Source organism: Sitophilus oryzae, unplaced genomic scaffold (assembly GCF_002938485.1).
Source record: "Sitophilus oryzae breed Bouriz unplaced genomic scaffold, Soryzae_2.0 scaffold_1658_pilon_pilon, whole genome shotgun sequence".
NCBI classification, from domain to species: domain Eukaryota; kingdom Metazoa; phylum Arthropoda; class Insecta; order Coleoptera; family Curculionidae; genus Sitophilus; species Sitophilus oryzae.
Genome location: NW_022146345.1, coordinates 612,689 through 628,564, shown reverse-complemented (window position 1 = coordinate 628,564; position 15,876 = coordinate 612,689). Strand labels below are relative to the sequence as shown.

The following is a 15,876-nucleotide window of genomic DNA, read 5'->3' as shown; positions in this document are numbered from 1 at the left end:
AGGCGGGTTTTGTTGCAGTATGATGGATATTGCGGGTTTTGATACAATATGATCATGAAATGATTTGAAAAGACGTCAGTAGTAATATTATACTTGTGTAAAAAGCTTATAAAAATGCAGGATTTGTAACAATAACGACAATAAAAAGCTATATAAGTAGATAAGACGGATTTTGCTGTAGGAATGTAATTTGTAGTAAATTTTATACAGGAATAGGCGACTTTTACTGAACTTTGGGATTATGTTTATGTAGATTTCAGGGTCCCACTATTAATATATGTCATTAGATATGTAACAGTAAATTTATTTTATTTTATACTGTATCGTAAAACATATCTTTACATATCTGATTTCAGTCAGGAGAATAAGGTTTCTACAGTAATTTTTTTTACCGGACTAGACCGGTAAATAGTTGAAGCTAACTTATTATCCCGTTTCCATTGATCAAATACAGGAAATTCTGGCTGGGAAATGGCGATCGATAACATTTCCCATATAAATTTACATATAAAATGACAGCAATCTTTATTTCATAGCTATCGCTTCCGCCGTTTTTTTTTCGATCATACGTACGATCCTAATGCATTTTCTGGTATCAATTACTCACCGAGTGTCAATAATCGTTTTCTCCATGACTTTTTTTGAAATATGATTTTCAGTACTTATCAACTTCACTGATATTTAAGTGACAACTTTGACGTAAATAAAATTAGAACAGTTGCGCTGTATTAGGTGGATATGCCAAAGCATTCTGCACCAAATTCAAATTTTATGTCAGTACTGATAATGTTTTCATCAGTAAATACTATAATATATACTATATAAATTTAAATGTATTACAAATATATAATAATTTGAAAAAAGTACAGTAATATGAAATTGCATGAATAATGTCAACACTTATCGAGGATTCAAGATATATTTAATTTACTTGATAAGCGTCAATATCTGTTCAAATTGATTATGAGTTTTGGGGATGATTCTGTATCTTATTTTTAAAGAAATATTTTAATGTCGTTTATAATGAGTTTTTTCCAATTAACCGGATATAAAAAAAAACACTACAACTAAGTATTAGTATCATCTATATTTAATTTTCAATATTTTTAGTGTATTTAAATCCTCTTAATTTCAAGTACAAATGTACGAATATCACTTGGATTTAAGACTACTTCAAAAGCATTTATATTGTCATTCAGAGCCACATTGCCAACATTTTCTTCCTTATTATTCCACTTTTCATTGATCAAATTAGCGTACTCAATATCTGTATTTTCATCATTGTAAAGAAGATCTTCTAACGTACCAGTTGTATTGAATCTTAGACGTTCGTTATCTTTTAACCATTGATTAGCTCCTAAAGTTGTTTCTTGAAGAGATACAATTTCAAATTGTACAAATAAATTCTAAAACAACACGATTTTATATTATGCAATACAGAAAATGACAGACTTACTTTTAAACTAATGCTGACTGGTTGAGACAATGCTTGATCTTCATCATTTTCAAAAACGTGTTCGAGTCTTAAAAGTACACTTGAATTTTTCCATGGTTCTAATGTTAGTATTTGAACATTATTAGGTAGAGAATTATTAATCCCAGAATACTAAAAGAGTAATTTAAATATTTTTATACAGTTTCATATAACTACTGATTATTGTACCTCCATGACATAATTTGTCTTATAATCTTCAAAACTCTGTCTTAAGGGAGTAATAAAAGTCCATGTATCCAAAAGTCTTCTTTGAGCGATATCTCTTTCGACAGACGAAATTGATTTCCCTAAGTTTTAATAAAAATTCTTCTGAATGTTTTCAAATAATAAACAAAACGCCTAACTTACCACCTTCAGGATTTAAGTAACCTGCAGTTATATAATGAGATCCCCTTATTACTAGTCCAGTGTCAAATGCTTTTTCATTTAAGGCTTCACTGACACCAAAGTCATCATCATGAATACAACTTCTGTGAATCATTAGCTCAATTTCTCCATCTTTTAAACTCGATCCCCCTTGAGCTCTATCATTGAGTACAGCAACTTCAATACCTGCTTCTTCATCTCTAATTGATATTTTGGAGGTTATCGGGTAGTAATTTCCAGATTCCGGTTCTGTATTTTCTAGCTTCCAAGTAGGTCTAAAATCTCTAATTCTCTTTAGCATTTCTTTTCCATTGGAATCTGTATAAAACGTTGCGTTTGATGTTAAGTTGGTTGAATATTTTGTAACAATTTCAATTCCATTGGGACCACTAAAGTAAAAAAAATGTAAAAGGTTTAAATTAAAAATAGCCGACAACTTACGTATCTGGAATTGGTCCAATTACCCAATCAAATTCAATATAATTTTCTACTTTATTGACTCTTGCGGTCTGACTCACATAATCGCTGAATTTTTGTCTAATTTCAAAGACTAGCGACCCCTCGTAAGAAGTAACTTCCGCACGTTCAGCAATTTTTTTAATCTCACCGTCTGGTCTAAAAACGTAGGCACCAGATGATCTATTTTCAGGATGTTGATTATCTCCTACGAAACCATTATAAAAATAGAAGTTTTGTCCAAAAGGAATAGATATGTTGTTAAGAGTAATTTTATTGACTAATCCAGTATCTTCGTCAATGTCAAACGATGTCGTTGAGTTCTAAAATAATTTTGCTTAGAAGTTAAATAATTTATTACAGAAAGAAACTGCTTACTTTAAGTTTGATAGATGATTTTTTGGTGTCGTTTAAGCTAATAATGAAAGATTTCCAACCCAAAGGTGGAATACTCTTTCCGATAAAGTAAAGATCATGGGTTGCGTTGCTTTCTCTTCCAGGGATATTTTTTATATAGTCCGGTATAGGAAAAATGTCAGACTCCAAAATATTTCCTAGAAAGTATACATATATATATATATTTTTTTTTCTTCTGTTTTTAGTTGTTTTTTACCATCTTTGTCCTGAATATTGTAGTTACTTCCAGTTACAGGCAATGTAATCAGTTTATCAACAGATCTACTTAGTGGGTTGTAAAGAGTAACTACAAAATTTTCTAATGTTTCGGTAACTGAACATTGACTTATGTTAGCAAGTAAACATGTCTTGAAAGTAGCTTCAGTAGTATTTGAGTTAGAGTTTATTAATTTACTGAAACATTTTGTTAAAAGTTTTAAGTTAAAAGTTATTTTTATATTTTTTTACTTTAAAGCAGTATTAGCCAGATTTTCACATTCGTCAATTGCTCGTTGTAGCTGTCTGGCATAATCATCTGCTACATGTTGCTTTTCGGTCCCAGCTACAGCATCGTGATGCTGTAAAATTCCCATTATTTCCCTCAAATCACTAAGCTCTTCATTGTCATCTGATCCTAAATCTGCTAAAGCATATAACTGTTTACAGACCTAAAATTTAATTTGTAATATTATTAATTCGATTGGTCGTTACATGATCATTTTGTTCAGATTTTTAGGAAAATGTACATATTTAATAGAATTACGATCGTGATACCTAGCGCTTACATCTAGTGTCCTAAAATTTAGTTTGACACGCGTGCTATACTCTTAACGACGTCACGATTGAATTTGAGAGTTTGGTATTTGTTGATACGACTATACGACGCATATTAACCCTTAAGTACTAACACCCCGTCTCACAGACGCAACGGACTAGCTGGACATATGACATCTCCTCTCCTCTCCGCTTCTAATTATCATCCAACTCTGTAATTCAATACGCACCAAAACAAGTTAAAGGCCGGCAGGGCAATTTGGGAAAGTGTGCAGTTTTCGAAATATTTTAGTTCAAACTGTCGATGCCGTCTGACAGACGGAGTGTTAGCGTTAACGTATTTTTTTTTTAATTTGTGGAATGAATCAAGCACCTAGTAGCTCAAAACAGCTCAGTGAAGTATGGTGAGCAAAATTACAAGGGGGCTCTTCTAAAGTGGTTTGAAGAGACTGGCAGCGATAATAGCAAAATATTGACATAGAATCTGAATGTGGCGAAAATGTTGCCATAGAGAGCGATCATAATTCTGAATTCGAATTAGAAGGTAAAAAACGGTTTTTAACTAATATCTAACGGTATGTAGCTGTGTATGTTTTGTTATAGATGATGAAAATATGGATGTGAACGATCAGTAGACTAATATTGAAGAAAGTGAAGAGAACAATTTGTTTAGAATGCGCAAAAAAGTGTGTAGGGAACAAGCTCATCTTTAGGCACTGTCATTTTTTTATTCTTTATATTTTCTTTGCTTTTTGTGCTTAATAGATAGGTTTTTATCTTTTTATATACTATATAGAATAATAAATATATTTATAAATTAATAAATAATATTTTCTTGCCTTTAGCTGTGTATTTTTTTTAATTAATAATTTAAATTTTTAATTTTTTTTAATTAATAATAAAGTAGAGAAAAAAAATAAAAAGTGAAAAGAAAATTGTTTTGCTTTGTTCCTTGTCGTAAAGGGGGGGTTTCTGGGCCTACCCTTCATCAGGGGTGGTTCTCACCGATACGGCAAGCAAAACTTCTTCTATATCAACAGACGATGTCGTAAAGTGTCGGTGAGATATTAATGCATCCCCCGTCAAAAGATGGTAAAGAGCGTTTTTCGGCCCGCTCAAATATATATGAAATGAACAAAATTCTTACAGCTTTAGAATATATTAATAAATAAATAATATTTTCTTGCCTTTAGCTGTGTATTTTTTCTAATTTCAAAAATCGAAAGTAGAGAAAAAAAATAAAAAGAAAATTGTTTTGCTTGTCGTAAAGGGGGAAACCAAGCTCCCATAACCCGTTTTTTTTTGACGAGAGATGCATTAATATCTCACCGACACTTTGCGACATCGTCTGTTGATATAGAAGAAGTTTTGCTTGCCGTATCGGTGAGAACCAGCCCCTGGACAGCCCACCTGATGAAGGGTAGGCCCAGAAACCGGTTGTGGGAGTGGAGCTTGATTCCCTCCTTTACGACTAGCAAAACAATTTTCTTTTTACTTTTTTTTCTCAACTTTCGATTTTTCGAAATTAGAAAAAATACACAGCTAAAGGCAAGAAAATATTATTTATTAATATACACTAAAGCTGTAAGAATTTTGTTCATTTCATAATAAATATATTTTTTCATTTTCCTTTTGTTTTATTTTGGATCTCGATGAGAAATAAAGATATGTCAAAAATTCAAAACTAGTACTTGACAGAGAGCTATATGGAGAGTACAGTCTCCAAGTTGCAAGACTTTTTGAGAAGAATAGGACTGGATGATGTAACCTTAGGATGTAACCTAAGGATCAGTAGAAGATCACAATAGTTCTGAAAAGGTCGCAGTTGATCAGGCCGATAACTATGTCGAAGAATCGAATAATTTTTTGGTAAACTTTTGAAACTTAAGAGCGATAATAAAAATCGTTAGTTTTTATGGATCTAGAACACATATTCGCCTTTTATTCCATACGATTTAAAACACAAATGCACCTTTTATGCTAATTAATAAGGATATATCATCTTGTATCTTGTGTCTTCTGATCAGAAGAACTCTTTGATACTCTTGGAAACTAAGTTTTTTCATAACATACTGAACATTTTACATTATTCATCTATCCTGTTAATATTGTCACTGTCGAGGAAGATAAAAAATTGTAGAAAGTATTTTTGTTTAGTTAAAAGAGGCTTAAGTTCAATCTTAATTTTAAACATTTCTTCTCATTTACCAGAAAAGATGTTATTGTAAATAAAGAAATTTATATTTTTTGTCACTATGTTAGATTTACAGAAATCGGGATAGAATGTAAAATGGAATTTAGCGAATATTAGCAGAATATTGTGCTAGGTTTAAAATCACATCACAGATTTTAAACCTAGCATAAATGCCAAATTATACATTTTTGAGGAAGAAAAAAAAACAGTTTTGAACGAATGTTATGTTTTGAACATATTTCATCAGAAATATGTTCATATTCTGTTCATATTTCTTCTCTTCGTATATTAATACGAAGAATGAATATCTAATAATTAAGGCATTAAATAAAAAACATGGCTTGAAGGAACGATAAACAAAGTTTATTACAAAAAATATTTAAAAGTCAGTCTAATGCCAAAACGTTGCAAGTTATTATAAACATGCAAGTAAAAACGTTAATGACTATATTTTTAATCGTTGATTTCGGCAGTAGAAACTTGCCCTACGTAACCTAATTTATCTTTAAAGAAGTTTTTATCATCACCGTGCAGTATGAGAGCATTTTTTTAATACACGCTTCCTTTTTTTCCGTAATACCAAAGCGAGTTCTAGTTTTTTTGGATCTGCGGCTGCGTGCCATTAACGCCTTCTAATGTAGTACCAGACTTAAATATAATGGTCTGACTTCACCGATCTTGCTCAAACGTTTAGCCACCATCATCGTACCAAATTTCTCTTTTGTAGACCGAAGCTGCGAATAAACTTGCACTGTGATATTTACAACGTTACGACTTGTATAGCCACGCTACCCCCAATTTTCAGGTCGCCGCGCGCTGTCAACGATATCATCACAAAATAAATTTAGGCTTTTAACATGGCATTTACAACTGTTTTCCTATTAAGAGTCTCCTAACTGTTTTTCTATTAAAGCAACATAATAGGAAATATTGGCACTTACAACGTTATGGAAATGCATGCTTTAACTTACTTGAAGAAAATTGTTTCCAATTCTTTCATAACGCTTGATCGCAGGTCTCGAGGTAAAGTATCCCGTCCAGTAAGTGTGATTTTGCGATGCGTAAGGGAAGAAATCGTCTTTCTTCAGCAACCAGTTACTATTGTTTTTAGTTTCATCATAGACGGCTTTAACGTAACAAGATGGTGTCGAGTATAACAAGTTGAACTTTGATCCGGTGCTTTGACGTTCATTAGTGTAAAGTAGTAAATATGTTCTAAGTAAGTGTAATGGCAGAAGTATTACCGTATAAGTTTATCTAGATTTTTAAACCAAACTTCAGCATCTTGATAATGGAAATCCTCACCCATTGTAATCAGAATATTATTCGTAGTATAAATTTTGCTTACATTTGTAGCATAAGCCAAAAAGTCATCTACCTGAAATGATTTTATTGTTTTAATTAATAAACAGTGTTCTTAATTAATGTTTTTATGACAGATTTTTTTGAAAAATCCAGGTTACTGGAACAGATTAAAACAAAAACAAAAGCTATTTTTTGTAAACCCCCACTGCGTAGAATCCAAACAGAAAGCAGTCATTACACTACAACAAAAATCCATAACGTTTCAGAAGGCATATCTCTTCCCGGCGTCAGAAGCAAAAAGAAAAAGAATAAAAACCAATGAAATGTTAGAGGCCTTAACTTGCAAAACCCGCCTTATCTATTTGTTTTTAAAAATGGCCTAATGACATATGTTAATAGTAGATGAATAGGACCCCGAATTGAATGGAAATCTACATAAACATAATCCCAAATTGCAGTAAAAGTCGCCTGTTCCTATATAAAATTTACTACAAATTACGTTACTGAAGGAAAATTCGTTTTATAAACTTATATTTGCGTATTATTGTCATTATTGTTACAAATCCTGATTTTTTTATAAGCTTCTTATACAAGTATAATATACTACTGACGTCTTTTTAAATCCTTATTTAATTTTAATAAAATAGTATATTTAATAAATCAAGTTAGGATGCAAATACCGTATAATCGAAAAAAAACGGCATCCAGTTGGCTAGGAAATGACGATCGATGACATTTCCCATATAAATTTACATATAAAATGACAGCGTTCTTCTTTTCATAGACATCACTGACGCCTTTTTTCTTGGTCATATTGTATCAAAACCCGTAATGAGCATCATACTGCAACAAAACCCGGATAATCCGAACTATTTTTGTGTTTTTTTTTCTGTTTAAAATTAAATATTAATTTTAATTTCTAGAAAAACGAGATACTGAATGATTGATACGTGAATGATTCCACTCAATGGATACGTTTTTGGAAATGAATGCTTCAAATATTTGCTAAAACAGTTTTTGCTTAATATTTCGACGTTTTCGTCGTTTGTGGGATAAAAAAAAAAGAATTTTGCAACTTGACGCCTCGTTTGAATCTTACTACTACGAGAACACTTTTTATATTTATATGTATATGTTTTAATAGTTAGTATGTTTACGAGTAAAAAACTACTTAGAACACATTTGGATTCTACACAATGGCATTTTATATAATATAACTTCTTTTTAATTTTTTAGACTTCTTTTGCTACCGGCAAAATATTATTGGTACTGGAGTTTGGTAGTGACCATTTCTCAAGAAACTATGCTTTTATATTAATATATCTTACTCTTTTGTCTACGTTGTATTCAAAACTTTTTTTGTTGTCTATAAATGGTTCATCGCTGCATAATATGTCAAAACAGAAGCCTGGTGGTGGTGAGTACGTGTTATATAATATTCCAGAAAATATGTCGTTGGATTCTCCTAAAAATATGTTAGTTTAATCCTATTGATCCTTCCATATAGAATATTTAAATTATAATTAACAAGTATTTATTTCAGATGTTCTTTGCTTTTAATGAGAATAATGTCTAAATTCATTCTTCCTATCGAAATTTTAATCTTAATTGTTTTTATATTTACTGTAATTACTTTGTCTCTTGATTCTTAAAATATAGTTCTATTTGTCATTTTTACGATTTCCATAGGGTAGTCCTTATGTAGAATGTTTAGGAAGGGAGTTAATCACCGCGGCCTTACAAGTCTATTGTGTGTTCCCCTTTCTTGAGTTATCTTCTTCTTACAGTACCATATTCTATACAGAGCGTCGGCTACCTCTCGCATGTACTTGTGATGTGGGTCATCAGTGTTTCACAAGTACACGGACCTACAGTTTATCACCAAATCCGAACGGCATTATTTGAGATGCTGTCCAAAGCAAATATACTCAAGATGGTTTGCCATTGCCTTCCTTGAGGTGGCGGCTCGTTGGTCACTCTATTTAGTTAAATCAATATTTTTATTTAAATAAATAATGCGACCGTTCTGGCTGAGGATCGAACCCAGTACCATCGCATCTCTCGCACCGCAGATCGACACACTAACTGCTTGCGCTACGGCCGGCCACCTCACTTTCTTGAGTTATAACGAGTTATAATTCGTCATACAGGCTCAGGGCTTTAATAAAAGCCAGTATTTGAGACGGCGCCATAGAGGCCAGCTCTCCATCTTCGATATCATCCGCACAAAAGTTTTTGGCACGAACGCGTCGTTTCGGCGCACTCAGTGATAAGATGTTCTGGTGTTTCCCCATTTTCCCCACAGAATCTGCATTCGCCGCTGTTTTTCAGCTTTCGCTTACTGAGGTGTTCATTGAGAATACAGTGTCCTGTTAGAAACCCCGTGACAATCCGAAGATTGTTTTTACTTATATCAAGTAAAATCTTTAGAAGAACCATTCTGTATACTTACCAGACCACAAAAACCAGAAAGTGGAGTGAGAACTGAATTTATAAATCACATTGGGTAACCAGTGACGTGCGGTAAAATTTTAGAAGAGGAATATAATATAATTCGATAAAGGTAATAAAAAAAGAGACATTTTAGATTAGATATCATTTACTACCTAAATTCATATTAATTCTTACGTAAATTATTAATTAAAACTTGGTTTCATTTTTTCTCACTGTATAGGGAAGCACCGCTTTCCCAGCTTCAAAGGACTGAACAACCCCCCGTGGTGATCACAATTTAAGATACACATTAGCGTTGATTAATGTATCTCAAATGTGATCCCCACGGGCGGGGGGTGTTCAGTTCAGTCCATGTCATATGTTGGGACAAGATGAAACCAACTTTTTAATTAATAATACAAACCAAGAATTAATATGAATTTAGGTAGTTAATTATATCTGATCTCAAATCTTTCTCTTTTTTATTACCTTTATCGAATTATATTATATTCTTCTTATAAAATTTCACCGCACGTCACTGGTTACCCAATGTGATTTATAAATTAAGTTGTGCCTATTATACTATTATTAGTAAGGTAAGGATATTATACCTAAACTGCTACTTCCCCTCCATAGAAATTCGGGTGTTTGAGTTTGCCATCGGTAGTTCTTATCCTGGAAGTCGATTCTACCTATAAGATAAGCATCAAAGCCAAGTTGGGCAAATATATTAGCCATTTCTTTGCTGTGACCAAACGGATCTATTTGCCATCCAATTTTCGGACGACCACATTCTCCAAAAGTATCATTGAGTTTTCTATAACACATGCAGATTTAATGGAAACATTAAATTAAAAAACGATTTATTAATTAACCTTAGTCCCCAAGTCATTTGATCAATGATCGAGTGGTAATGAGTAGCAGCTTCGTCATTCATGCTCCATCCTCCTCCTATAAATTCCAGTCTGCCTGTGTTAACGAAGTTTTTTACTTCTTCTTGTACACTCTCACTTTGTTGTGTCCACCATTTCCAGAAGAATGCTGTTTCTACATATATAAACCTAAGAAACAACTTTAAATCAGAATTAATTTTTTTAGAGGGATTTTTTAATTACTAAATAAAATTAAAATAAATAAAATTCTTCGAAATAAAATGAGTCCTAAATGCATTCGCAAATTATGTAAACTTAGAACACAACCGTCCTCTAGCAGACATGCCAAATTTTTTTTGTGACTTAATCCGATTTGAAAGTGGGTTTTCATGTATTCGTTCGTAATATCCGATGGAACTTCGTAGGCACAATGGCATCTTAACTGATAGAGAACAAAGGTACCTTTTAACTACTGACTAACGAACAGGTCGATGCCGAGTAGTGATGGGCATTACGATTCTTTTTAGTGAATCGAATCACACGATTCAATTTCGCATTGAATGCCGAATCGACTTCTACGATTCATTCACTACCGGCGATAATTTGGTAGGACAATTACTTAAAGGATCAGAAAAAGAAATATACAGTTCTTTCATTTGTTTTTCAACACTTTATGGCACTGGCGTAATTGAATTGGTTATTTTACCAATAATATTAAATTATCAATCCAATTCATATATACTATTTATTAAAGAGTTTTTAATACCAATTTAATATTTTTAGAGCATATTTTAATTCCGATTTAATAATTATATAATAAATAGTATATAATACTGCATGATAAAAAAAATGGCATCCAGTTGGCTTGGAAATAAGCATCGATGACATTCCCCATATAATTTTATATATAAATGACAGCGACCTTTATTTCATAACCATCGCTGACGTCGTTTTTTTATCATATTGAGCAGAGGCCAGCAATATTTATTTGAAGTTGTATAAAAAGACGATTTCGTCTTTTAGTCTGATATCCAATGCTTTATAGTTGGTGCATATTTTTTAACAAAAATATTAACGTGAAAATTAAATGCATTACAGATACTCCCATACTTAGCCCAGTATAAATAAGTTTTTTTCTTATAAATAATTTTTCTTATTATTTGCATTTTATGTCTATGATGTTTGTTAGGGACTTTGTTCAACACTAAATATTGGTATCCCACTCTATGCATATATTACCGCCGCGCCGTAGAAACGAACTAGTCGCATTGTGATCAGATTCAATTCTTACGACTCTTTTTTACGGCTCATCTTTCAAATTCTATGGATCCGTGCTGGCCACGATTCATTTGAACGAACCGGATTGTAAGCAATGAATCAATTCTCACAACTCTTTGAATGAACAATCCGTAGAAACTAGAAATTCCGATTCAATTCTTACGACTCTTTTTTACGGCTCATCGTTCAAATTTAATGGATCCGTGCTGGCCACGATTCAATTGAACGAACCGGATTTTAAGCAATCAATCAATTCGCACGACTCTTTGAATGAACAATCCATAGAAAGTAAAAAACGAACCATCGCATTGTGATCCGATTCAATTCTTACGACTCTTTTTTACGGCTCATCGTTCAAGTTTTATGGATCCGTGCTGGCCACGATTCAATTGAACGGATCGAATTGTAAGCAATGAATCAATTCTCACGACTCCTTGAATGAACAATCCGTAGAAAGTAGAAACGAACCATCGCATTGTGATCTGATTCAATTCTTACGACTCTTTTTTATGGCTCATCGTTCAAGTTTTATGGATCCGTGCTGGCCACGATTCAGTTGAACGAACCACGATTCAGTTGAACGAAGCAATGAATCAATTCTCACGACTCTTTGAATGAACAACTCTGAACAATAATACAACACCGTGCTGGCCACTATTCAATTGAACGAACCATATTCTAAGCAGTGAATCGAATCTCACGATTTATTTTTAATAGTTGTTCAAATGAACGACTTGTTCAATCCTTGCCCACCTCTAATGCCGAGACGTCGTTTTGTTGGGTAATATAATTCGCATGCAATTTACAGAAAATTTGTAAATTTACCGAAAAAGTGCAAATTTACAGAAAAAGTGTAAACTTAAGTTTGCTTTCGTAGGCTTGATTTGATTTGAAATTTATATTGAATCTTATAATTATAGCCAAAATTACCTCCTGTCTTCACTTTTCCTTAGAGAATCTACTACAGTGTCTAAGATGTATTGCACCCCGGCTTTTTGAGTCGCTGTGTTACCTATACAATATTAGATGTAATAAAATATATAATACATATTTGATTTTAGAATAATACTTCCGTAGTAATATTGATCAACTGTTTTGAGCCAACCTACGTCATCGTGGGTATGTGGGATAATATGGACATTAATGAAACCATCTTTCACAGGATTGCAGGACTACAAAAAAGGAAAATATATAGAAATTAATTTTAATATAAATTATATATAATAATATAGTTTATTATTATATTTATAATAATATAGTTTATTATAGAAATTCCTTTTTATTAATTTATAGTAATTAACATTTCACTTCGAGTTGAACCAGGTCTGGCGAAGGACTTAACAGAATCTCAGCTATTCATAATTATTTGAGTCTTTGTTAAAAATTATAAAAATTACACTGAGTTTAATATAATTTGTTCCAGTGGGCCGATTTTAATTATTTTTTACGTAATTTTTAGAGTCTAATCCCCATCTGCCCATTATACGAGGCAAATCAAAATGTCAAGTCCTGTTAAATGGTCTATTTGTAAACCATTTTATCATCAAGTGCTTTTTTTTCTTCATAGTTTTTTTTGACTCAATAAAAAAAGATTTTATTTTTTCCTAATATCGCTTACATGAAAAAGTCATGTTATTATTGATATTCATTATTAATAATTATTTGTTAGCTACTGTTTACTCTAGGAGATATTTTTTTAGGTTTTGAGAAGTTGATCTCTATTATGTTGTCTTTAAATATTAACATTTGTTGGAAGTTACAAAAATAATAAACACTAATTCAAATGTGTGTTGATGAGGACAAAATTCTTCAAAAGCGAATATCTCCAATAAAAAACAAATTAAGATCAATCAAAACACATTAAGAAAATATTCACCTTGATAATAAATTTGTTATTAAATTCCTTACTATGTTAAACCATTCCACAGGGTGTTTCCAACTTTTGTCAAAATAACAACATTGCTTTTTCCAAATATAATAAACAGATCGGGACATTAATTCTTAATTTGAAAAGAAACTAATATATCAAATAATAAGAAATAACAGCTTTCTTTTAAGGTTTATTTGGCATTTCTTTTGACGATTTTGGATTTATAAATTTGGAAAGACATTGTATTAAGACTTGGTATTATAGTGAGATTATTATTAATCTTTTAAAGATGCTTCACCAGTTAGATAACTTGTGCAGCGAGCGATTATTTCTACAGTAAAAAGAAAAAATATTGGAAAACTTTTATGTTACTTAACTAAACCGTCAAAATCATGAAATTCGTTTAGGCATAACTAAAAAAATGTCTTTACAGAAGATCTGAATTAAAATAAGCTATTATTTTACTATTTTTTATATTACCTTATATCCATTTGACACATTTCACTTCTTTGATATTATTATTGAACCAAGGTAAACTCGTTGCACCAATAAAAAGATAAAACACTACTACTAGTGTTTGCCTGAAATTCATACTGAAATCCAAAAGTTCCTATTCAATAGAAGACAGAAATGAGAAATATACACCTTAAATTTTTACCTACTTTTTACTTACATACAGGAAATACAACTGTGTATATGTATAGAGACTATAATCGTTAATCTATTTAATAAGAGACGAAACGTTGATTTTAGTCTGACATAATTTGAAGAGGGTACTTAAGCATATTAGATGATATATAAAAACACTTTTTTTTCTTTTTAAATGCAGTACTTAAAATTATCAGGTATTTGTTTGTTTCTCAAAGAAAATTTAGTTTAATGTTCGTAAAATCTTTATAATTAATTTAATAACTTTATAATTTATTTTTTAGTTAGAAAATATGTTTTTTTGTAAAAGTACCAACGGAGTTTTATACAATTTGAGAAGTAGACACTTTCTATTTTGTATTAGGTATATTGCAATTTGGATATTATATTTCGATTTATAGTCTAAATAAGGAAACTATAGTAAGATAGTTCACTTAGATTGAGAACAACGATAGATTACTATTCCTAGATGTAGATGTAGAATGACTGCGAGGGCAACATCCTCCTCTGACAACAACTGCTCTTCTTCCGAGGGTATACGCCCTCCCACGGTTGGGGATTGGCTCTCCGTGCCCTTCATAGCGGAGGAGTTTGTCTCCGGCTGAGGTACCCGTGAGGTGTGTCTCTCCATATACCTGACACCGGTATTGTTCCAAATCTATAATAGAAGATATGTCCCTTTTTCTCTATTGCCCCCTTGAATTTGAGGTAAATACCTAATGTAAAATACCTGACCATGACCCTCCTTCCTCGAGATGATTACTCTACCTACTCGATGTCCTTACATTAAGTGCTGCCTGGATAAGGCTCAACAGGTAGGTGGTGCTTTTCCCCTTGCTCCTTGACAGAAAGACCATGATGGTCGCCCCTTTTGGGATGTTTTCTCCCTGCAATCAGCCCTGGCCCTTGCTAATTCTATGTATTAGTTCTTAGAAATACTAATAATTGCTTGGAATTTGGTATCTATAGAAAAAAAGACCACTACAGACATTCCTAATGATTCTGAATGAGAATACTATCTATGATACTATTGAACATAAGATGGCTAGTTTAACTTTCTTAGTTCATAGATTACTGACCAGAGCCGCACGCGCCGCATCGACCGAAGAAAAATATTGTTTGTGTTACTTTCAATGAAGGTGCGCACACTAGCCAGAGCCGCACGAATCGCATCGACAAAAATGCGGCCAGCATTGTTGGGCCAGAATGATTTTCGATAAATGCGGCTAGTGCTGCTGACGTCACACGCAATTCCTTCCACTCTACATAGGTAGCCGAAGAGGAGATTAGAAATTCAATATGCTAAGAAAGTTCGCAAATTTTTCATGGCTCATATTGAACATTTTTTAGTTCATCCTCAATTAAATATGGAAATAATTTGGATTTTTGCAAATATTGTGAAGATATAACTTTCGATTCTTTCTCGTGATTTCTTCTTCTTCTATTAGCAACGAGCTTATAATTATTTCTTGTTCGTTGTCATTCATTGTCAAGATATATTAAAAGACACGCTTATCACCGCAGACAAGACTCTGGAAGCGACTGATGAGAAATTCGATTGGCAAATACGGGTGTAGTATGGACAAAAAGAAACAAAATAGCGAATAATGCGGCACGTGTGGCGCGTTCGGTACGGCTCAGTGTGCGCGACAAGAAAAAAAAGTGCGATACGTGCGGCGATTGCGGCGCTGGTCAGTGTGCGCGTACCTTAAGTGTAATGCATATTCTCCTTCATTAGTTGATAAAACAATTAGAAAACGTAGGTAACGTTTTAGTTTACCAGTTCTGC

General features: G+C 32.4%; 1 protein-coding gene across 1 annotated transcript; it reads right to left on the bottom strand.

Annotated features, from left to right (window-relative positions):
* Positions 1–1,068: 1,068 nt before the first annotated feature.
* LOC115880791 (lysosomal alpha-mannosidase-like) lies at positions 1,069–14,718 on the bottom strand. The gene is made up of 16 exons (XM_030898076.1): positions 14,548–14,718; positions 12,639–12,741; positions 12,500–12,581; positions 10,295–10,480; positions 10,031–10,236; positions 8,315–8,451; positions 6,926–7,059; positions 6,653–6,881; positions 3,182–3,381; positions 2,931–3,127; positions 2,696–2,871; positions 2,303–2,640; positions 1,844–2,250; positions 1,664–1,782; positions 1,457–1,606; positions 1,069–1,406 (listed from the first exon to the last, which is right to left on the bottom strand). The coding sequence occupies exons 1-16, from the start codon at positions 14,716–14,718 to the stop codon at positions 1,116–1,118; spliced, it is 3,126 nt and encodes a 1,041-aa protein (XP_030753936.1). The 3' UTR covers positions 1,069–1,115.
* Positions 14,719–15,876: the final 1,158 nt, after the last annotated feature.

What these genes read in the sequence shown, in the direction of transcription:
- LOC115880791 (XM_030898076.1), bottom strand. Translation starts at nt 14,718, where the DNA reads ATGGAGAGACACACCTCACGGGTACCTCAGCCGGAGACAAACTCCTCC. An exon ending in TACATCTACATCTAGGAATA is followed by an intron (nt 12,742 to 14,547) that starts GTAATCTATCGT and finishes CCTTTTTTGTAG; the next exon opens with TCCTGCAATCCTGTGAAAGA. An exon ending in AATACAACGTAGACAAAAGA is followed by an intron (nt 7,060 to 8,314) that starts GTAAGATATATT and finishes AAATCATTTCAG; the next exon opens with GTAGATGACTTTTTGGCTTA.